Genomic DNA, 23,056 nt, shown 5'->3' on the forward strand with positions numbered 1-23,056 from the left:
CAGATCAGGGTCTTGAAACCCTTCAGGGCTCAAGATATTTGAACAACCTGTTCAACAATCTTGCCTGTCCTCCTGTAGTTAAGCTAGGTTTGTGCTGTGGACTTTGAATATGCCTTTTGAGATGAGATTTGAGCCAATCTTCAGAGCAGCAGCAGCAGTGAGGTCAGTGATAGTTGTGTTCTTACTGTGTTAGTGCAGAAGTTAAAATACCACGACACCACATGCTCATAACATCTGTAGGACATCTAAACAAGGCAACTTTGAACATTTTATAAGGTGAGTTTATAAAAGCAGGGGGTGAGTGTATTTGAAATTCTTGCTCTCTAAACCATGTAGAATATTACTAGATATAAATGTCTCCTATGAACTGTGGCCATCAAGACAAGATGTTGGACTCTGAATTGGCTGTGGTGCAATGGAGAAGAAAATTCAATTAATAGTTTATCACTAAAAAGTCCAGTTCAAAAGCAGGAGGGAGAAACAAATGGAGCAGGAAGTCAATTTTCCAGTAAGGAAAAACATTCAGTCATTCAATTTTCCTTGCTCCAATTTCACATGATATCTGGCAGTGTTTTGATTTCCTAGATATAAACAAATCATTGTAGTCTTTTCTGCTTGCATGTTTTTCCTAGAATACTTTTCCCCCTCTTACCTTTCCTATCCTTCTGGAAGATATACTAGTTTATTTTACATTAAAAAAAAAAAACAAACCAAAACCAAAATGGATAAAATTGTGCATGTGTTTTTCGACTAGACTTGGAAATCTTTGTAGTTTACTGGGACCATTTGTGCTACCAACAGTTTTGTTTCCCTATCAAGATTTATTTTGTGGCTAAAACATTAGGATAGCTGAAAGCAGCTTTCCCTCTAGAGCATGTGTAAGTGGTCTCATGCTATGTTCCAGACAAACTCTTAACATGCCTGATGATATTTCACTTCATTTTTATTGAGTTCCAAAGAAAAGGCTCTGAGCAGTATCTATTTCTTTAATACAGGACTTTCCAGGCTGCTATTTAAATTATTTTTAATCGGAGGCTTTTTCAGTATGAAAGAAATATGAGTCAAAAACTTGAGTCCTTTTGCAGCTTATTTGCTGTACAGTCTATAGTTATTCAGATGAGGTTTTTAGCATGTTTCAGATGTAGTCCAGCATGATTCAATTTGCCCTGCAACAAAACAAAAAAGGGGAGGTGAAGGATCCTATGGGAAGAAGTGAATGTGAGAAAGACAGGAGGTTCTGGTTGAAGAGCAATGAGGGAGATTTTAATGTCATCAAACTCTCAGCAGGTGGTTTTGATTACTATTTTCAGAAATACACTTTTATTTGCAGGTCTGTGCCTTATCCCAACAAATTTCACCAGTGACGCTATTTTAATTTACAGCTACACTGACTTAAACTCTTCTTCTTAAGAAGTTGTCTAGATCTCCTGTTCCGAACTGTATTTCATGGCTGTTTTCACCAGTCCTCCTCCCTTCAGGTGTGCGTGGGGGGGGGGGGGGGGGAAGAAATCCCCCCCAAAAACTTGGAGACTGAGGGGAGCCCTCGCGGCCGCCTGCACCTTCCTCAGGAGGGACAGGCACTGACCTCTGCTCTCTGTGACAGGACCCGAGGGAACGGCTGGAGCTGTGACGGGGAGGTTTAAGTTACATATTAGCAAAAGGTTCTCCCCCCAGAGGATGGTTGGGCACCGAACAAGCTCCCCAAGGCAGCGGTCGCAGCATCCCGCCTGACAGAGCTCAAGGAGTGTTTGGACAACGCTCTCAGGCACATGGCAGGATTTCTGGGGTCTCCTGAGCAGGTGCAGGAGTGCCCCCGATCCATGGTATTCCACGTCCCCACGCAATGGCGGAGCACGAGGCTCCTCCCCGCGGGCACAGCGAGTCCCGCCGGGTCCCGTCTCGCCCCGCTCCGTGAGGGCGGAGCTTGCCCGGCCCCGGGCCCGCGCCGGCCGCCGTCGGGCTGGGCGGGGCTGCGGGGGCCGCGATGGCGGCGCGGGCCGGGCTGTGCTGCCGGGCCGGGCTGTGGTGCGGGGCCGGCGGGGGGCTCCCAGCCGCGCCTCGCTGGGGCCGCGCCGCTTATTCCTCGGCGCCCGCGGTGAGCGGCAAGGAAGGGCCGCAGCAGCGGGAAGGTGAGCGCGGGGGGCGCGGGGGCCGCGCTGCGCCTCCGCCGGCAGGGCGGGAGCGAGCGCTGAGTGACGGGGCTGCGGCGGAGCGGTGCCTGGTTTCGGTTATTCCCAGAGGGAATTTCATGGTTTGCCGAGGGCTGTGTGCTCCCGTGAGACCAGGCCTGGTCTCTGAAAGATCCTTTAAGTGTTAAAGGGGTCCTGGCCTGAAATTATGGATGTTTGTAACAGAAGCAGTGCGGTGCGAAGTGTGGCTGCATGTGAAAGCACCGCGAGGAAGGCAGGTCAGGCGATAAAGGAATGCTGTGTGTGAACTGTTGTAGAACCCCCTGGTGTATCTTTCAATTTAAATTTTTTATATAGCAAGAAGAGGATGAGCAGAATGGGGTACATAAAGTACTCGGGTAAGGAAAACGAAAGAACTGTAAAGTTTACCAGGTTTTGGGAGGTAGGGTTGTAAGACATTAATAAGGGGAAAACCCAAACGTCCACTCCTAAATCCCTTTTTTTTTTTTTTTTTTGCTAAATATATACAAAGAAATAAAACCTGAGAGCTCAAACCAGTCACTTGAAAGTAAATGGCATCGGCTTCACCTTCATTTGTCTGAGGCTACATTGTCCAGTGTCGTTTTTTGGAGAGCGGAGTTTGAAGTGTTTTAGAGTTTCAGGAGGGGGCAGAAATGGAGGGAAGCAAGATCTCTGTTTAGTTTGACAATCCAGTGGTATTTGGTATCTTCATGCATCCCTGAGAGTCCTTCACCACAGCTCCAAGTATTATCTGGCTATAAAGTAGAGTCAGAGGGTGGCTCAGGCCTGAAAGGAGTTAAACTCTTGCATGATTGCTCATTAAACTGGATTGACATGATCCCCATCCCCAGCTCAAGAAGAGAAACAATCCAATGTGCAAACTGTTCATACAGAGGTTAGTTGAGCAGCATAGTGGCACAGAAGAGGGTGTAAACTCAGAAGGAAGGGATGGAGCCATGTGATTCTCCTTTTGGAAATAGTAACTCTTAGGTTTATCCATCTTGTGCTGCTGTGGGAGGGTGATTTGTGACTGCACAGCCATGTGGGAAAGAGGGAGCACAGGGATGAAGGTGAAAGTTTACTCTCACTCATTTTCTTGAAGTTCTTTTTTATCTAATGTTTCAAAAAATAAATGAGCAATCTGCAGTCTGAGTACCTGATCTTCCCCTTCTTCCATGTAAAGACTGGGGAGTATTAATGAACATTGGTACAAAGACAAGTGCAAAAAAAAGTGTAGAAGACTATGTTGCATTGCCCCCTCAAAAAAAAAAAACAACTATATAAAAATTTGTATTTTAAATGGCTCTGTTTTTTTTTTCTTTCAGCTTCAATAAGGAGAAGAGGCAGGACACCACAGTTTGTAAGTAGTGAAATGATTTGCAGCTAACTCAGGTGTTTGAGACAGTTTTCTAAGCTGTGTGTCATAACAGGAACCCCTTCTGCAGTCAAACCCTGTGACTGTTCCAGGCCAGCACCTGCTTTCTGTAATGTCCCAGCTCTTTTCAGTATGTGCCTTCATAAAGCCAAAACATAACAGTAAGCTAATAGTTAACTTTTATTGACACCATGTACTGCAGGTCTGAAGAGTAACTTAAAGTTGCATTTTCAAAAAACCAGACATTTTATTGTTATTTTCAATCTGAGTTTACAGGATTTGTGGTGGTTTCTTTCTGGTGTAAATAAAAAGTGTGATCTTGTGCATCAGTGAAATTGTACGTGCACGGTGGATTTAAAACTGATATCTGGATATTTAATAACTAAAAATTTCCTGTTGTCATCCACATGTACATGTCAAAAGTTGTATAGTGCAGGTTATGATGTTTTAAAAGCAAATAGTGAAGTAGACCTGGGATACATTAAATTTTTGTGTAGCTTCTAAGAGTGGATTTTATGATACACCAAAACAGTAAGACCAGTTGACTGCATATATCCATTTTCTTTCTACCCCTCTAAATTAAAAATTAAAGTTTTGGGGGAAAAAAACAGTGACTTGTTTGTTTGTTAGGTTTTTTAGGAGCATTTGACTGAAACTCTGGTCAGTTATTGGAGGATATAAGCTATTTCTTCAATATACTAATACATTGTTCCTGTACTGGAATTTCTATAGCAAGAAGTGTCAATTATAATCTGTTTCTTTTATTATCAACTGGTTCACACTTTCAGAATTCCAGTATTTTAAAACTCATTGTCTTGCCCCCAACTACACGCTCAGGCCCTTTAGGAAACAGAGTTTGCAGTTCCATACTGATTTGATTCCCTTTCCTTCCCCTGGTGATTTATGTTTTGTGTGTTGACCCTGCTTTGTCTTACAAACAGTGTATCTCACGTCCAGCTTGTATCCTTTTGCACTGATTAGGCTGTACCTCCCAGAACAGAGAGGATGGCTGTGGATCAGGACTGGAGCAGTGTTTATCCAACAGCAGCTGCCTTTAAACCTGCCTCTGTGCCTCTCCCAATCCGAATGGGTTACCCAGTGAAGAGAGGAGTACCTCCCCCAAAAGAAGGCAACTTAGAACTTATTAAGGTAAGACACATCACATGGGTGGGTGGTTATTGTAATGTTAGTATTCACTAAGGCTGCACTGCTTTGATTGGGGTGTTGGTATTGGAGACTGTTTTCTCTTATTAAACAGGATGATCCTCTTCAGTTTCTAAATGAAATGGTAACAAAGTTAAGTAACAAATAAATGAAATCTGGAGACATTTTTAGGGTGATCATGCCTGTGATTTTTGTACTAGGGCTAACTGAAGTCTGTTCCTAAATCAGACTTGAGTACTTATCTGAATATCTTATTCAGCGTGTTGTATTACCATAACAAATGTGAGAAGTGTAATCGGATTTCAGTCATGTCCATTTACTTAGGAACAGACAAAAAGCCATTATTGTGGTAACTCTTAATGTGTCTGTTTCAGATTCCCAATTTTTTGCATCTTACTCCTCCTGCAATTAAGAAGCACTGTGCAGCTCTTAAAGGTGAGAATGTAAATGTGTGTGATCAAGTAGAAGGTGAGACATGGTACACTTGTGAACCTGGTTATTTGTCAGGCTTTGGCTAGTACTGTCTGCTTTATTGCTGCTGCCTGGAGTTACCTAGGTGGTTGGCAGATGTGTTTTAGGAGAGCACCCAAGAAAGACTGAAATTTTACTTTTCAATGAGGCCCTACTTGTACTGACAAGTTGATAGTTTAGTGCCTTGAGAAAGGTGAGTGATGAATGTGACAGAATTCTCAGAAGACTCTCTGTGATTGAACCAGGGTTCAGTCAGTAGCCATTCTGGATTGCATTTAATGACCAAAAAGCTATTAATACTAGAAACCCTCTGTGAGAACAAGGTCTGCTGGGAAGATACAGGATCTGCTGAAGACCAAGAGAATCTCTACCAGCCAGCAAGAGAACCTAATGAGGCAAAGGAAGCATTTTTTGTGATGAGGATGGTGAGACACTGAAAGGGCTTGCCCAGAGAAGCTGTGGATGCCCCATCCTTGAAGGTATTCAAGGTCAGGTTGGATGAGCTTTGAGCAGCCAAATCTAGTAAAAGATGTCCCTGCCCATGGCAGGGGTTTGGACTCTTTAATCTTTGAGGGTCAATTCCAACCCAAACCATTCTGTGATTGTTTGGCATCTGGAGTACTGTATCCTGGGTTTTGGAGGACCCAGTATACAAAAAGGATTAAACCCAGTGAAAAGATAGATTACAATAAATCTGGAAAAAAAATCCCCAAGCAACAACCAAATACACCAAACAGGTATTACTTGTAGTGTTTTCTCTTTATTATACAGATTTCTGCACTGAATGGCCAAGTGCTCTGGACAGTGATGAGAAATGTGAACAGCATTTTCCCATTGAAACCGAAACTGTAGATTATGTTTCTTCAGGGACGTCTATTCGCAATCCCAAAGCAAGAGTGGTGACTTTAAGAGTAAGTAGTAATTTTGATAAACTGCCTTTGTCTCAAAAGCCTAAATACTTGTTTTTCTTTTCCAAACGTGCAAGTATCTGCTATAAGGAAATGAGGGAAATGGTTTCCTCAAAGTCAGAATAAATAAAAAGCAGTGGATTTCCTGAAGTATTCTGCAGAATGTTAGAACTGAGGTCATCAGGTTATGGATGTGCATTTAAGTTGGCTGTGATGTAAGCAAAATAGTGTACCCTCTGAAGAATGTCCTTGTAGAAAAGGTTCTCCATGTCTTGCTTAGATCTTCTCATTGCTAATTTTTTGGCCCTGGAAGTGCACAGGTATTGAAAGGTGGGTCATATGAATGTGGCACTATTTATAAGTGTTGAGTTGGCAGGCCTCCAGGCATCAGTGTGTATGCAATAGGCACAGCAGCCTTGTCAGCATAGGATCATGACATATTTGAGGTTGGAAGGGAGCTCAGGAGATTTAGGCATTATGTGGGTGTTTATTATACATGTATATATAGTTTGAATATTCACATTATTCTTGCCTTGTGGTAAGACTTCTGATGTGATACGATCAGAAGAAATTCTGCAAATGCATCCTGAATAGCTGTCCTTCTAATTCTTAATAGGTGTACCATACTGTCTCAAGTATTTCCAAAGTGCAGAGATTGGATTTATCCAAGGAGTTAAAGTTGTTTTCTCTTGTACTTGAAGGTTAAACTTTCTAACCTGAATTTGGATGACCATGCAAAGAAGAAGCTTGTTAAACTTGTAGGAGAGCGGTACTGCCAGGAGACAGATGTGCTCACAATTGTCACAGACAGGTACAGTTACCAGAAGGAAACAAAAATGCTTGTACCAATGGTCACTGTATAGAAAGGGCTGGGTGTCTTCCAGTAATACCGGCTGTTCTCTTGGTGAATTATTATATTTTTAAGGCTAAAATAGGACTTAAACTTAACACTGCTCCTGTTATTAACTGTTAAAATCAGGTTTTAAAGGAGTTCAGACTTATGTGTGTTTGGTTCCAGTTTGGCACAGACGGCAAAAAAGTTTTTAATGTTTCCTGAAGATTTGTTAGTTCTTGGATTTTGTAGATTTTCCTACTGAGTTGCAGTTGCCCTTTCTCCCATGTTCTTAATACTCACACCGCCAAGGTGTTATTCTTGGTTGGGTGTAATTCAGAAATGCATGTGATTTAAACACACATTTCCCTAAGATTCCCTACATTGCAAATTAGAAAAATAGATGGTGATTTTTAACATCTTGTTCCAAAAAATGAGCTTTGTTCCTGAATTTTCAGGTGTCCCCTAAGAAGACAGAACTATGATTATGGCATGCACCTGCTCACGGTTCTGTACCATGAATCTTGGGTAAGCAGTTTTAAGTAGCTCGTGCTGTCTAATGTGCATGTGCTCTCTGTCATACCTTAAAGTAAATTATCTCAAGATTCTTTCCCTCTTCCACCTCACTTGTCTTCAAATTCAACCAAGATAAGTTGCCTATGTTTGATCTTAATTCCAGAGTCAACTTAAGAGTGCATTTCTCTTAACTTCACAAGTGCTATTTTGTTGTTTCTGAACAGTTTGTCTCTTTTAAGAAGTTCACTTGGTTTTGACCTCAATAAGAGATTCTTTCCCAATGCTTTGCTCCTCTCAACCAGGAGCCTAAAACTGACCCTGAGCCTACCAGAAAACACCTTAATTGTCAGGATTCCTAAACGTACCTCTAATGTGGCATCACGCTGGGCTGCCTGTGCACAATATTCAAATATGAATTTAGTGCACCCAGAGGAATGGTGTGCTCTGTGATTATCTCCCGTTACCTATGCACTTTTAACAGGGACTGTGTTTAAAGGCAAAACCAAGTCTGTTCCAAAAAAACAGAGGGGTGTGTTATCGCTTAAAAGCTGTGAAAACTGAGAACACAATATCTACATCTTGCCTGATTCCGGACTTGGACCTGTTGCTTAGAATATGTCTTTTCTTGGGCTCTTCCTGGGCTAAAGTAAACAATGGCTGTAATTTGGAAATGTTCTGTTTCTTAAATGCTCTCTCACTTTGCCTCAAGCTGACTGCTTTTCTGAGCTCCCTCCTGCTCAGGAAAGGGGCCTCCTCTGCACCTCCTGTTAGTTTTAGCATTTCATTGCATCGGTGTTAGTGTCCTGAAAAATATAAAAAAAAATTTATAACTCTTTAGGATAAAGCAAGTGTAATGTAAAGTTTTCCATAATCATTCATGATAAGGAGTATTTGGAATTTTTCCCTGTAGCTTGTTTTGTTAAGTGGTTTTACATATCAGATATCCAATCCAAATGTATGAAAGGTACTATTCCAATTTATTATTAATTTACTACAAATTTTAAGTAGGCCTCTAAGTATAATAAGATATCTTTAGACTACAGATCTTTCTTTCACAGTGAACTGTTCAGACCTGTCTCTTGTATTTTTGTGGTTAGTTGTGCAGGTTATAAATAGGCATTTCTTGCAGAAAACAAGTTAGTAGTCTGAAATAAAATTAAGGCTGAAAATCCATACTAATGTTTTGAATAACATAAAGTTGAGTGTACTGTTACTAGTCACATTGTTTGAGACAGACCCTATTTCCATAGATGTACTCTTTTATATAAGTTGTATTTTCCATATTCAACATTTTTATGAATTTAGGTGTTCTCGATTTCGATCACTGCAGTGGTGACGTTACAAACATACTTAGGAGGATGAGCTATATTTCCCTTTCAGTGAGAGCTGCCTTGAAGGATACATTTTGCAATTGTAGAGTACGTCAAATTAAATTAATTGTGAAGGGTAACATTTACTCTAGATTTCAAGAGTTTTGTACACATGGATGTTCCTCTCCCCAACAGCATTATATTGCATTACAAATCTGAAATTAATGACAGATCAGTATTGCAATGACAAGAGGGTTAGACACTGCTCACTTTATTAATTTCAGCACGAACAGCACGTCTGTGCTGTGCTCTGGCATTAATTAGTGATGGCAGACAGGGCTATATGATACTGCTACGTGAGTGTTCAGTGTATGTTGAATATGCACAAGTCTCCTGCCCTTTTATTACCTTCCAACCTCCATGTTAATGTTTGATGAGTTTGTCAATCAGTTGTAATTGTCTTTGATTTCCATGAAAAATTAATGGTTTCCCGAGACATGGTTTTTTATTTTGTGTGACATGTTTTGCTTTGTGGCGTGGTTTTTTCCCTCCATGATCAGTGGTAATGCCTTTTAGTGACTTGCTGAAAGGGAGTTTTGTAAACCATAAGCAAACAATGTGTGGTTTATTTTAATTTGTACCAACTTTATTGTGCAAGGGCAATGGATGGGGACTGGCCTGCCAGTTAGACAGTAACATCAGTCCTGTTTGCAGAACTAACTGTAAGATTTGATGACTTTCACAGCAGAGTAGTGTCACACTGTGTGTTAATGCATGGTTGTGATGTAATTGAATAAAAAGATGAGAGCAGTGAAGGAAAGCTGGATGCATGTAATTTTTACCCTCAGTCCTGAAAACTTTGCCTAATATCTCTCTCTAAATGTGACAGAATTTATGTTAATAACTATGTTTCTGTATTTTGTGAATTGGCAAGCGTGTATAAAAGGAAGCTCCTGGACAATATGATTTAGGGTCTTAGTGTGGGCCTTCAGTCACCTTAGGTTGAAAAGGCTTCCATCAGTACGATATCGAATGTAGATACCGTCCTGATCCTCGAGGTCTGCCGTGGCCCTTTGGAGCATCCTGCTGAAAAAGATTGTGAATAGGTTTGGTGCAAGAACACAGCCTTGTTTCACACCACTGGTTATTAGAAAGGGCTCAGAAAGTGCATCACCATATCTGACTTGGCCGTGAGTATCTCATAGAGTGAGATGATCATTTTAAGGAACTTGGGGGGACAATCTAAACATTCCAAAATCTGCCACAGACCTTTTCTGCTCACGGTATCAAAAACCTTGGTGAGATCAACAAAGGTTACATAGAGACCTTTGTTCTGTTCCCTACACTTCTCTTGCAGTTGTCTGAGGACAAATACCATGTCTGTGGTGCTCCTGTTGGCTCTGAAACCACATTGGCTTTCAGGTAGAATTCCTTCTGCAATAGTGGGAGCTGCTTTATGCTGATGATGCCGCCCTTGTCGCCCACACAGAAGCAGCTCTGCAGCGTTTAACTTCTTACTTTCAGACACTGCTGAGCTTTTTGGGCTGGAAGTCAGCTTAAAGAAGACAGAAGTTCTCTATCAACCTGCACCTCAGGAAGTCTTCCATCATCCCCATATCACCATTGGCCAATCGGAGCTCAAATCAGTCCAACAGTTTAATTACCTAGGCAGCCTCATCTCCTCGGATGGTAAGATTGACGGAGAGATAGACAACAGGTTGGCAAAGGCATATAGTGCTTTTGGAAAACTCCATAAAAGAGTTTGGCGAAATAAACACTTGAAGAAAAGTACCAAGATCAGTGTTTACAGAGCCATAGTGCTGTCCACTCTCTTATATGGATCTGAATCAGGGGTCATCTACCGCCACCACCTGCGTCTCCCAGAACGCTTCCATCAACGCTGCCTCTGTACAATCCTAAACATCCACTGGTCAGACTATGTGACCAACACATCTGTTCTAGAACAAGCAGCAGTCACAAGTATTGAGGCCATGTTGATGAGAACACAGCTGCGATGGGCAGGACACATCTCCAGGATGAAGGACCACCGCCTCCCTAAGATCCTGCTTTACGGTGAACTTGCCACTGGCTGCCGCAAGAGAGGAGCCCCAAAGAAAAGATACAAGGACTCCCTGAAACAACATCTCAGCCTCAGCCATATTGATCACCATAACTGGTCTACTCTGGCCTCAAATCGGGAGGCCTGGAGACACACCATCTATAACGCTGCTGCTTCCTTTGAGAACACACGCAGGATCACCCTCGAGGAGAAAAGACAGCGCAGAAAGAACCGTGTCTTGCAGAATTTACCACCTAAGGAGTCCTTCTGCTGTGCCTTTTGCAGTCGGACTTGTCTATCTTGTATTGGCCTTATTAGCCACCAGTGTGCTTGTAACAAACGTGGGTAGAGCCTTTCCCAAATCTTCGTACACGAAGCCCAACCATGATGAATGAATGAATGAATGAAGAAAAGGAAGAATTATATGCAGATATACATCAGGAAATGTAATTTCAAGTGTAATTATGTTTTAGTTGCCAGTGATGCACTTCTATTACAGTTACAAGTGGAAGTAGATATCAGACCTATGAGTTCAGTTATTTTTAAAACAATCAGATTTTAAAACTTAAGTATGTTCATTTATTTTCTTACTCTAAAACACTTGGAAATCTTCTGCTTCCTATTTAATAGCTTTCAGGTTAATAATGAAATATTTGTGTTTATTGGATTTCAGAATATATTAATTAGATAGCTGACTTACACTGAGTGGTAAGAATTGAACTTATCTTCTTTGGACTTCTTTTGTGATTCTTTTCAAATTATCCCTGAGGATGGTGTCTGGATTGAATTAATCAAGGGTGAGATATATTAGGTAGAGTATTAAACAGCAGCTTAACCAGTTGTATTTTTACTGCCTTTAAACAATGGTATTTCTTGAGTGCTGTAACATCACTTGAAACCTGGGTGTATTTTTGTGGTATCAGATGATTTTTACAGAGTAAGAGTTTGCTGCCCTCGAGTGGTTAAAAGGATCATGGACTGATTTCTTCACACTCAGCTTGGATTAATAGTTTAGCACCCAAAAGTCCACTTCTGTTATGAGTTGAAAGAAGGAAGGAGAAGCAAATGGAGCAGGAAATCAATTCTCCTGTAAGGAAGAATATTCAGAGTCATTCGGTTTTTTTGCTCCAATTCTACATATGTTTCAGTCTACACAAATGCAAGAGGATGGAGAGGGGAGGATCTCAATTCTGCATTACAGATCTGAGATCTTGAAAGAGTAATAAATAGTTGCCCATGGATTTTCTGTTCTTCAGTATTTCTTAAAGTACAAGGTCTAATCTGACATATTAGCAGTAGGTATTTAGTAGATAGGTAATGCTGCACATACTGTGGAACTTTCCTGGTTTCTCGAGTACTGTGGTTATGGAAATCTGATAAATTATTCAAGGCTTAAAAAGAACAGTAAGGAAGAATCACTGTAACAGTAGGAGAGGTTGAAAGTGGCTTCTTAATATGAACAGTAATAGCCAAAGGGGTTCTGGGTGCATCTCTCTGCTCTCTGCTTCCATTGGAGATGCCAATAGTACTTGGGATGAAAGGGCAGGGAACTTGAAACAGAAAGGTGAGCGAAGGAAAAAAACTGAAAAATGGACAGAGTGACAGTAGATAGAGGCTTAACTGAAATTTATCCACCACCTCACAGCTGTACAGTTTGAATGAGTTTGAGGAAAATAGCCCACACTACCTTGCATTCCTTTTTAAACAAAGCATTGAGTGGCAAGGCACCCCACTGGTGGGGTGGCAAGTCTGTGTGCATGCTAAATGAATATTTTAGCTGGCCATTAGTGATAATATGCTTTTCTTTAGACTTCATTTTTTTCAACTACAGTTATTTTAGGCCATTACAAATAACCACAATTCAAATAATTCAAATAATCACTTCAGGTTGTGCCAGTAACACTTAGTAACAGTAGAATTTTGCAGTTTCATAGAAGGAGATCTTAGAAATTTAATATAATTGTGTCCTTCCTTCCTAGAACAGGCCTTTCTCAGCATGTTATTATAATATGTTTGTAATGCAGTGGTTTAAGTAATGCAAACTGAGGCCAAAGTAAGGGTTGACTCTAAATGTTGTAATATAAACTTGGTTTTGAAGCATCTATTCCATTTCATTGTGTGCTCACCAGTGCTCAAAATCTAACAACTTGAGTCTTCATCGTTAATGTGAACCAGAAAAGGTAAAGCTAAAGGGGCATAATTAGATGTTAAATTTAGTAAGTTTTTTCTGACGATCTGAATTCAAACATTTAGAATAAAAGGAAGGTTTTTCTGACGAGAAATGTGTATTGTAGTGGAAGAAGGTTACACTTTTTTTGTACCTCTTGTACCACAAAGGATGAGCATTCCAGCAAAAGGTTGAATTAAAAATTGTCTTTGTACTTTTTCAGACTGTAGTAAGCTTTTTGCTTAAGTAAGTTTAAACTCCTTATTTTTAGTAGCTGGAGAAACAAGGCTTCTTTTTGATACATAAATATAATTTTTGCAGCTGTTTAATTTTCAGTCTATATGTTGGAGTGAAATGAAGCCTTGTGGGCTGTAGACATTAAAAAAATGAACAGAAAATCACCGAAGAGTTGGACTCTTAATATCACTGATCTTTCATGATGAGATCAGAATCTTACCTGATCAGCGTTCAGAAAACAGAGTTAGATAAATACCTTACAAATGACCCTTAACAGAAGCCTGGATTTTCCAGAAAATGCTGCAGCCACTCCAGCCCAGAGAAATGAAGTGTTGTTTTGGAAGAGGCAATTCAGGCAACCACTGAGGACTCTGGAGCTGGTGACAGAAGCAGAGATTAAGCTTGACAGTATCATGAAACACGAGAGCATCTCTTGCATGCAGTGCTATTTTTTGAGGCAAAGTTCTTGTTTTGCTTCTCTGCTTTTTCTCCTTTTGCTTTATACATTTGTACCTTACTGAAATGTTTAGTCCTCCCAGTTTGTCCTGATTTGCCTTGATCCTCTAGAGGTCCCACCTGTCCTGTGCTGTTGCTCTGTCCTAGAAAATAATGTTCTGCTTATTCAGAGGAATGTATTTTAACTTACTTCACATCACCAGGAAATTCAAATTTTTCTATGCAATCTCATGTGATAAAAATATGTTTTGCCTCTCTACAAATTTCTGTTGGCATTTCTTTGTAAGTTGCTAACTAAGTAGTACAAATGAAAGGTGTATTATACCCAAAGAGTCTGTAATTGTTCTGGCAGTTCCTCTTAGGATTGAAAGTACCCAGTCATTTGGAAAATGTTAGCATAGCTGTCATTTATAACCTGAAAATGTAAGGTTATGGTACCACACAGAATATGTTATTTCAGTGCAGTACTAAGAAATAGATGTATTTATTCCAGCCCATACAGAGTTTGAAATTTGACTTGGAATTTAAGGAACTTTCCTTCCCCTCAAAAAAAAAAAAAAAATCCTACTAAACTACTTGGTCTTTGCTAAACAGCATTAGATTTTTAACTGCTTATACCATTGACAATAAGGTTAGCTAACATGAGTCATGTTTTTAACTGCCCCCAGGATTTCTGTGTGCCGCTTCAAAATTTTATTAAAAATGTTTTTCCCAAAAGAAGCACCAAAGAGCTGACAATTTTAAGTCTCTGTATCACTGTGACAGCAAAATTGTGAAAGTTAAACTGGCAGGAAAGAACCAAGCAAACTGATGGTGAAATGCCTGCTTAAGTGATGCAAAATGCTCCCTTTTTTTCTGTACTTAAAGGTACAATATAAATTGAAGCTTTTTGTTAATGACTTACATGTAAAAAGCAATTTCACTGTCCAAAGTACTGTTTGAGCATTCATACTCTTTCAGCATTTCAGATTAAACACAGTAAAGGCTTGTAAACCTCCCAAAATACTGGCTTGTACTGTACTATAAAAAATTTGCATAGAAACAAATCCTTGTTCTGTTTATGGCATTAAAAAATAATTCTCTATATTTGAATTAGGAAGTGTTAAAAAAAAATATCTCTTCTGTGCCTCTTTAGCAACAGGTTTAGATCTTTGACTTTATATAAAAAAGTTGTTTTCTGGTGATTTTTTTAATTTGGTTTTGGTTTTGTTCTTATTGTAAGTTTTGGTAAGAGACAAAGGTTGAAATTATCAGCTGAATGCATATTCAACCAGACTGGGTCATACTGAGATTCTGTCTTCTGTGTGACAGAATGAGACAATCATATTTAGTGAATTCATTGAAGAAATTTATATTCTTGATTTTTAACCTTGTTCACTAAGTGGGGATTCTAGAAAAATGTTATAAATACACTTGTATTCCAGTTTTCATAGTTTTATTCTCATTTTTAAGACTCTTACTGCACTGTTCACTAACATTTTAAATTTACAGGGGACAAAAATAATCAACTAACAAAATTTGGGGTGATAAAGACCTAATTTTGAAGTTTAATTCGTAACACTTTAAACCAAGACTACAACACTTGTAACATTCCCACTATTCAGAGTTCATGGATACCCAGGGTATATACCTTGTCTGTCTAGGGTACATTTTCAATTGCATATATAAATCTAGGTTCACTTTCCTCTTGCAATAAATTGTGTTGAAAAGGTATTTTAAGTTTCACTTGATTCAGTTAGTTTGCAAAAACCTGATTTCTGCTCAGTTTCCTGTCGGTGATGTATGTCTGGACTGGATATCTGGAGGATAACTTTTCATTTTGAGACATGGCCACCAACAGTGCAGTGATGGATACTGGCTTCTTGTAGCAGGGCTGAGGAATGGATTTGGAAATCTCCCCCTACTGTCAAATCCCCTCCTGCTTTCCCCCTCACCCCCCACCATGTAGTCAGATTTTACTTTAAAATCCATTTTGACAAATCACTCTGCTGGGAAGGATTCCAAGAAAGAAATACTTCACAGTTTCTTTAAAATCCCCTTTAAGATCTTGCTCTGTGTTGCCCAAAGGAGGTGAGGAAAGCTTAATCTGTTTATCAGGAGGCATCTCCAAAATCCTCTGAGTTAATATGTGCAGAGCAGGATTGTCCTGGAGAGATAAATGTAATAACTGTAATTAGTTCTTGTTGTCTCTGCTATAACTTAGAGGTGTTTAAAAGGCTCACAGTGATCTTTTGTTTGAACTTCAAACATGAGTTTAGGAGTGACCAGAGGTGATACCCATATTCCCTTACTCCTGAGAAACCCTATCCCTGTGAGAAAGGCTTTTGCTTTAAAATTCTGTCCGAGTTTGGGGAAAAAAATGTCTCGGAGAGTCATTATGCAGATAAACAAGGGATATGTAAACCAGGATGATGATGTTAATTAAAAACTATGTCAGTCTCCACTTTGTATGTCAGTATTTGTCAAACACACAAGGAATACTTTACCCACTTATTCCCAATTGTTTTGGCAATACAGGCTACAGGACTTCCTTTTGTTCCTTTTTTCCTCTCTAGAAATTGAATGAGATTCTTTTACTTCTGTGTTGTATTTGTGTCCAGGTTTTCATGTCAGAACCTTTTAATGGTGGTATTCACTGCTTCTGACTAAACATTTGGACTCAGGGATTTAAAAACCAAGAGATTCCATTTACCAGGTGCAAGATGCAGCATTTGGTAAAGTGTTTTAAATTCAGATAGACAGATCCAAGCACTCAGGGTTGTAGTGGAAAAAAAAGTCTTGGGTCTTAATAAAAGGTTATTAAATGTTGTGGTTTGACTGCAGTAGCCTTGACAATTAGTGGACAGAATATTTTAAAATAAATGAAAAATCAATACCAACACCCCATCCCCCCCAAAAAAAAACCCCAAAACTCAAAGCCAAACCCAAACAACAAAGGAAAAAAAAAATCTACGGTTGCAAGGTTCTTTTTGATTCTGCATAGCATAGTTAAAAATTTACTGAAGAGCTCATTCTGGTAAGGGATTTAAAAAAGGAAAAAATGCATATGATGTAAATGCTTTACTATAAGGTTTTTTTGAACTTATTTCCAGAGAAATGCAAGTTTTATTTAGACACAGTTTTATAACAATTTTAAGAAAAACACCAGAAATAAACTCAAAATACTTTAAATTGTGATCCTTGAAATAATATAAGGATACTATATGTTGTTTACATCAGTAAAATACTAAATAATTATAAAAATAAATAAGCACATATAAAAATCTACCTCTGAAGCATATATATTTACCAAAGTACAATAAAAATTAAATATACAAAAATAGCAGGTTATAACATTTGAAATATTCCTTAAACAGTCTGTGAAGGCCTGCTGGAGAAATGTTGAAAGACAACATTTATAAAGAACAACTGTACAAGCCAAGTATTTACAGGCACTGGGATGGTGTCTGTCAGTGTTCAACTTGTGATCCTGTCTAATCTTGCAGTGCTAATTAGGGAAAAATTAGCACCTTATGGATAGAGATTCTTTTGAAGAGCAATTTGTTTTGCAGGAAGAATAAATGGATTATTTGTTGGTGCTTTTCCTTAAGAGTCCCAATTAAAATATTTCCCAAATGGTGAAGGATTGCTGTCTTTCATCATAGGTTACTTGGTATGGACTGTCTCACTTCATGTCTTACAGCCAGTGTAGACATACCAAAATCATATGCTAGAGACATAATAAATAATAATAACTGCCTCCAAATCTTGAGCATTTAGGGTTATTTAAAATTTATTATTTTTACAAGATTTTTTGTTATTCACTGTGTATAGTCCATAAGCTTTTCTTCCCACTCTGACTTGCCCAGTTATACCTGCCAGATCCATAAAGAACTTGATAAGTGGGAGGAAAGAAACTCATCCTGCTCATACAGGATCGAGTTACAAGCATTGTGCCTTAGAGGAGGAAATACCTTCCACAGTGAATGTCTTTTGTAAAGCGAATTGATATGAGAGAGAACTTTCTTTGAATTATTGTAGCTTTGTTTCAGTCTTGAGTAGTTTTTTAACACAGTGTATATTTTCTTTCAGAAAACTGAGAAGTGGGAGAGTGAGAAGTCTGAGGAAGATATGGAAGAGTATATCTGGGAAAACAGTCGCTCTCAGAAAAATGCCTTGGACACACTGCTTCGAATAAAAGCCTCAGAGAATGTCAGTAATGTCTCTAAGGAAGAGCTGCTTGGATCTGAAGTGGTTAAGAATTACAGAAACTCTGTAATTGCACTTAAAAATGAAGGTGAAACAGAAAGTAACATGTCTCAGTATAAGGAATCTGTGAAAAAGCTGTTGAATATACAAGCATGAAAGCAGACTCTGCAGATACACCTGATCATTATAGAAATATTAAGCTACTATTAATATTTCTTAGTGACATGGATATATAATTATTCAGAACCTTAACCAAAAGTGTGAAACTTGATGTTGATAATCACAGTAGTAATCAGTTTTCTCTTTAGTACTCAATTTTTTTTGTAAGCATAGTTGTCCTGTCCACGAATCTTGTTCTTTGAATAAAGTATGTTTGGATTCATATTGATAACTTGGACATTTTATTCCGTGTTTGCTTAGCATGGGAGATCCTGTTTCAGTCCTCTGCTTAATCACACTTTGATTTCTCACAGAACTTTTTAAGGCATATAACGTAGAGCAACAATGTCAAAACTTAAGCTCCCAGTTCCATTAATTAAAAGTCTGAAAGTTAAGAACTCTAAACTTTCGAAATGCTTTTCAAATGTCACTCAGATTTTGCTCTATCTTTACTCCCTATCTGTAAAATAAAGATAATGTGTCTAAGCAGTTTTAACTTTTGGAGAGGTGTTGAAGCACATGGGAGAGTGTGAGGTACTCAGCTGTCACCATGAGGGCTAACAAATACCCTAAGGAAAAATGCCTGTCTCTAAAATGATGGAATAAAATGAGGTAGAAAATGGGATGGTAGTGGGAATGTGAACTAGCAGTTGTTGAGAAAATTCCAAAGCACATGGGAAAGAAGAATGATGAGAGTTGCTAAAAGTACGAGCTGGTGAGTAGTGAGGTATGTAGCTAAATAGGAATGGACTCAGTCTTGGTGCCCTGAGGCCTGCTGAGTTCTCTCTTGAATCTACCCAGGCTTTTCAAGGGGAAAAAAAAATGGTTTTAGCATCCAGCTTACTGGTATGCAGCACAGAGAGAGAAACTATATGGATGTTTAGCTTATATTGGGTAATTTGTATTTGAAAGGCATTGATTTGAAACACTGGAATCACAGGCAACTTTTATTGCCTTCTCACAGCAAAAAACCAAAAGCAAAACAAAATCCCCACGTAAAAATAGCAGCTTTCAGGACATAAGTAACTCTTGCTTTTATTGTACCTTCCTGGCTTACTGAGATTTCAGCTTAGAAAGTCATTCTCTGGAAGGGGCAGAGGGAGTTAAGGATTCTGCATACCTATGAAAGAACCACACATGTGGCCCTGCCAGCAGCTCGCTGAGAGAGAACAGTGTAAGAATAAGGACATAGAAAAGTGAAGGGAATTGATTCCTGCAGTGTTCTCTGTGGCTTGACTCTCTCGCTGCTAGGATTTCTCACTGTCTGTTTTGTGTTTACATACAGCCACAGAGTGCATGTATTCCCACTTCCAAAACACTGTCAGTTTTGGAAGGATTGTTTTGTCGGTTTGGAAGGTCAAGATTGTTTTCGTATGGTAGGAGGCTGAGTTTAATGCAGTTTTTTACTTCCTATGAGAATTTGCCAGAGCTGTAGCTAAGACTGAAAATGCTTGTCCTGTAATCCCAGTTTTGCACTTAGTTATTTAGTGGTCCTTCCTATTAGATTTGTATTAATGTGAAGCTTTAGCAGAAGCTTGATATGGGGGAAATTTCAGCTGTTACCAGGTTGTTCCTTTGTTCAGGGATAAGGAGGGCAATGTTTAAAATTCTCATTTGAAATAGTACATCTGTGTGATTCCAAATCTTTTTTGAACAGCCATGAAACCAAAATTACTGAGGAAGTAACTGCACTTTGACTCAGAGAGTGGTATGGGTGGTGCCTGGAGTTGTGCCTGGCTCTATTCCAAAGGCAGTTCTGTTCTAGTATGTACACAAGGGAAATTTGTTTCCTTAATTAGCTTTGTCAGTGCTTGCAGAAGGACTGGCATATGAGCAAGTGTATGTAGCAACTTCTGTTTTGCATGTCTTGTACAAGATTGTCAAGAGTAATGCCCTTAAGTGTTTTAGAAAACCTCATAAGCTTGTCTCCATAAAGTTGTCCTTTACTGCTCAGGACATATGAGCACCTGATAAAATCCTCTCTGTGGCAGAGGACAACTCAATTTTCCTTTGCTCTTTGTAGACTTTGAATGGACCTAAGTAGAACTCTGGAAGTCATAGTTAAAATAACAATTTGATGTTACTAATTCTGCTATCTGGTAGAAAGAAGAGCAAGGGAAACTGATTTTTTATTTGGTTGTATCATAGCTAATTCATGGAAAACTTAAAATTCACAGGCTCCTACAGCTCTGTCTGAAGATTTCAAGCCTCCCTTATGTACATTCTCTAAATGTTTCAATACAGGCAGGATAAAAGGTGATTGTCTCCTGAGCACCAGGACAGTCAAATGTCTCTGCTAACAACAGATGATGCCTACGGGCCAAGAACAATGTTGGGAATAATTCATTGTGTTCCTAACCAGATCCAACAGTTCCCATCAGAAGCTGAATGTCAAGGATACTCATTTTCCAGTAGTATCTGGCTATAGAACACCTTGCCAGCTGGCCTTGGAAATCTGCAACCTTGGTTTTCAATGGTACTTCCTCTCCTTGCTAAGAAACCTGTCAGGAAAACTAGAAACCTTTATAATCCTGTAAGTGCCCAATCAAGCTTCTAGAATCAAAGGCAATATAAAATTCAGACTAACACTTGTGATTTTTACTGATGGTTTATATGTTACAGGACAGCCCGTGTAGTGCACTGGACTGGATCAAAGGCAGCCTGGATGCTATTTTGAGCTCTTTCTCATCTTGGAAGTTTCTCTCTGGTTCTGTCCTTCTCCCTCTGAGCTGTTTGTGTTTGAAGGTGACAGCATTTCTCTGTAATTAATGTAGAATACCTGGAGCACTGGGATCTTAACTCCAGTGGGAGTCTCAGTGATGTATAATGTAGCACATGTTTTTATGAAGTAAATGACACATCTCTATTTTCCCGCTGAAATTTAAAACCTGTGAAGAGTTAGAGATTAATAGACTTCCACGTTAAAACACCTCTACAGGACAATAATAAATCCATCCTTAGCAATGGTCACTTACTAACATATCATGTACATTATAATACAAACTAATGACTAAGGTGTGCATCCCTCTGCACGTACCTGTGTGAATGGAATACTAGTAATGCTTAGTTTCACTGGTGCTCTTGAGGAGACTAATCTTTCTTTTACCTCCCATATAAACATTCCAAAGAGTGGACACTTTTACCCTGTTTTCAGGCATAGCATTGCTAAGTAAAGGATAAAGGGACGGTTACCTAAAAAGGGATGTGCTGTCTGGACAAACCATCTTCTTGCTTTCCCTCATACCTAAAATGTATGTATTTATTTTCTTGTGACTCTCTTAGTCTGTAATAAAAGAATTCTGCTATTGTGCTTCATATAACCCTTTTCCTGCCTATTTTCTTCCCTATACGACAACAAACCAAGAAGGTTCTCCAGAACATGATCTTACTTCAGTCATTCCATCCTGGCCCAAAAGCATTTGTGCATATATTTTCACTTTGCCTCATTTTCTTTTTCTGGTGAGTTCTGAAGTCCTAGTTACGTTATATGACTCTACAGAACACTATATTGAGGGTAAGCATTAAAGGAACATCAAGGTGCTGTTAAATGCACTATACAGTCACTAATCTGGAGATGAAAAAACCATAGAATGACTGTGACTTGAGGCAGTCAGCACAGCTCATCAATTATCAGATAAAAGGCACTTTTCTAAGAGTAAAGGGAGGTGAAAAACCACCTTTTTGAAAGAAGATACTATACTACCTCTGACTTATTTCTGTCAAAACTAATGCCTCCTTGCAGAGGTTCGTGTTTCTAGCATGTTAGTGTGTCCTGTCTAGGGAAAAGACATATGTGCTAGTCTTTGCATTTGTAGGAATGTGTAAGAATAGCAGGTTTTCACTTTTTTTCAGGAGTTGATTTCCTTTTTTTTTTCCTTTTTTAAATTTAACAGTAGTGTCCATCCCTTAGGACTAGCTTTTCTTCTTTTTTTTTTTTTTTTTTGAATCAAGCTGCTATGGAGGGTCATTCATAGGATGGAGGAGTTAGACAAGCTGGCAGAGGCCAAGCACCATTGAGTTTGCAGTCTGCAGGCTGTCAGCAGATGCTCAGGTAGCTTACAGTTTAGATGTAAGTTGGTTTTAAAGTGTGTTTTCCTTGGTTACATGATTTTAAAAATTATGAGGAGAAAAATAATTTAAAAAGCACTTTCATTGCAAATTGGTGTGACAGTGCTCGCTGAAGTGTGTTGGGGGAGAACTGTATGACAAAACACGCTTGTCATCAGTACTGAGATGAGAAGTACCACAACTTGACATGGAGCACGTGATTAATCAGTTTATTTAATGTATTTGATCAGATTTGTGATCTGTGAATGTGGTAGAGGTCAAAACATGAACTTTGCAAAGCTCTAATTTCTGGTGAAGACTTTATAAATGGAGTTAAGCCTGCTTATGTCATTAACAGAAGGGTGGCTTGCTGAGCCACGACCTTTTCCTTCAGAATTGGAGAGGGAATTTGAAGTAGAGCACTGTACAAAGAAAATCCTGAGCCACACAGTCTGCAGCTCCTGGTCTAAAAAGGAGCCTATTGATGATCTCAGTGTAAGATGTGGAGAAAGGACACAAAGCACATCCCAGGCATCTACAGCTGGAGGAACCGAGTTCCTCCTCTGATGCACCTGTGCCTTTGTTTCCTAATGAAAGGAGTCACCCCTGAGACTTTTACATTTTGGGGTCAGGTCCATGAAGATTACCCTATGATGATAAACATTCTGTATTTACAATATCACCACATTCATCCTTTGATAAAATATAGAGTATTTTGGTTGCTTCCTCCTAGCTCCTTTCCTTTTGGTGTCAAAAAACTAGAAAAGAATACCTGTCAGCTGTAACTCAGAAGAGTCCTTGGGATCTCATCATTCTTAGCTGAATTTTTTTGTGATATTTAGACTAGATTCAGCTGCATTATGAATTAGGAAAGTACAATTCGATAATAAAAGGCTGTTCAAATTTAAAGTACATCATGAAGTGGTCACACCTATAGAGTTTTTATCACTTCATACATGAGCATAGGACTGCCCTTAAAAACAAATCATACCTAATTCTAAGTTTTCTAGCTGAAAT

At 39.1% G+C, this 23,056-nt stretch overlaps 1 protein-coding gene across 1 annotated transcript; it reads left to right on the forward strand.

The window, feature by feature from the left end:
- Window positions 1-1,984: 1,984 nt before the first annotated feature.
- Window positions 1,985-21,312, forward strand: MRPS35 (mitochondrial ribosomal protein S35). The gene is made up of 8 exons (XM_039383282.1): window positions 1,985-2,129; window positions 3,476-3,510; window positions 4,507-4,674; window positions 5,064-5,124; window positions 5,932-6,071; window positions 6,770-6,879; window positions 7,359-7,428; window positions 17,717-21,312. Exons 1-8 carry the CDS (start codon window positions 1,985-1,987, stop codon window positions 17,987-17,989), a joined length of 1,002 nt encoding a protein of 333 aa, XP_039239216.1. The 3' UTR covers window positions 17,990-21,312.
- The last annotated feature ends 1,744 nt before the right edge of the window (window positions 21,313-23,056 follow it).

The sequence above is a fragment of the Pipra filicauda genome, unplaced genomic scaffold (genome assembly GCF_003945595.2).
Source record: "Pipra filicauda isolate LSUMZ 115617 unplaced genomic scaffold, ASM394559v2 scaffold300_size901280_pilon, whole genome shotgun sequence".
NCBI classification, from domain to species: domain Eukaryota; kingdom Metazoa; phylum Chordata; class Aves; order Passeriformes; family Pipridae; genus Pipra; species Pipra filicauda.

Bases quoted from the DNA above. Each gene is read 5' to 3' on its own strand.
- MRPS35 (XM_039383282.1), top strand. From the start codon at position 1,985: ATGGCGGCGCGGGCCGGGCTGTGCTGCCGGGCCGGGCTGTGGTGCGGG. The intron at 2,130-3,475 runs GTGAGCGCGGGG...TTTTTCTTTCAG, and splicing joins AGGGCCGCAGCAGCGGGAAG to CTTCAATAAGGAGAAGAGGC. The intron at 6,880-7,358 runs GTACAGTTACCA...CTGAATTTTCAG, and splicing joins CTCACAATTGTCACAGACAG to GTGTCCCCTAAGAAGACAGA.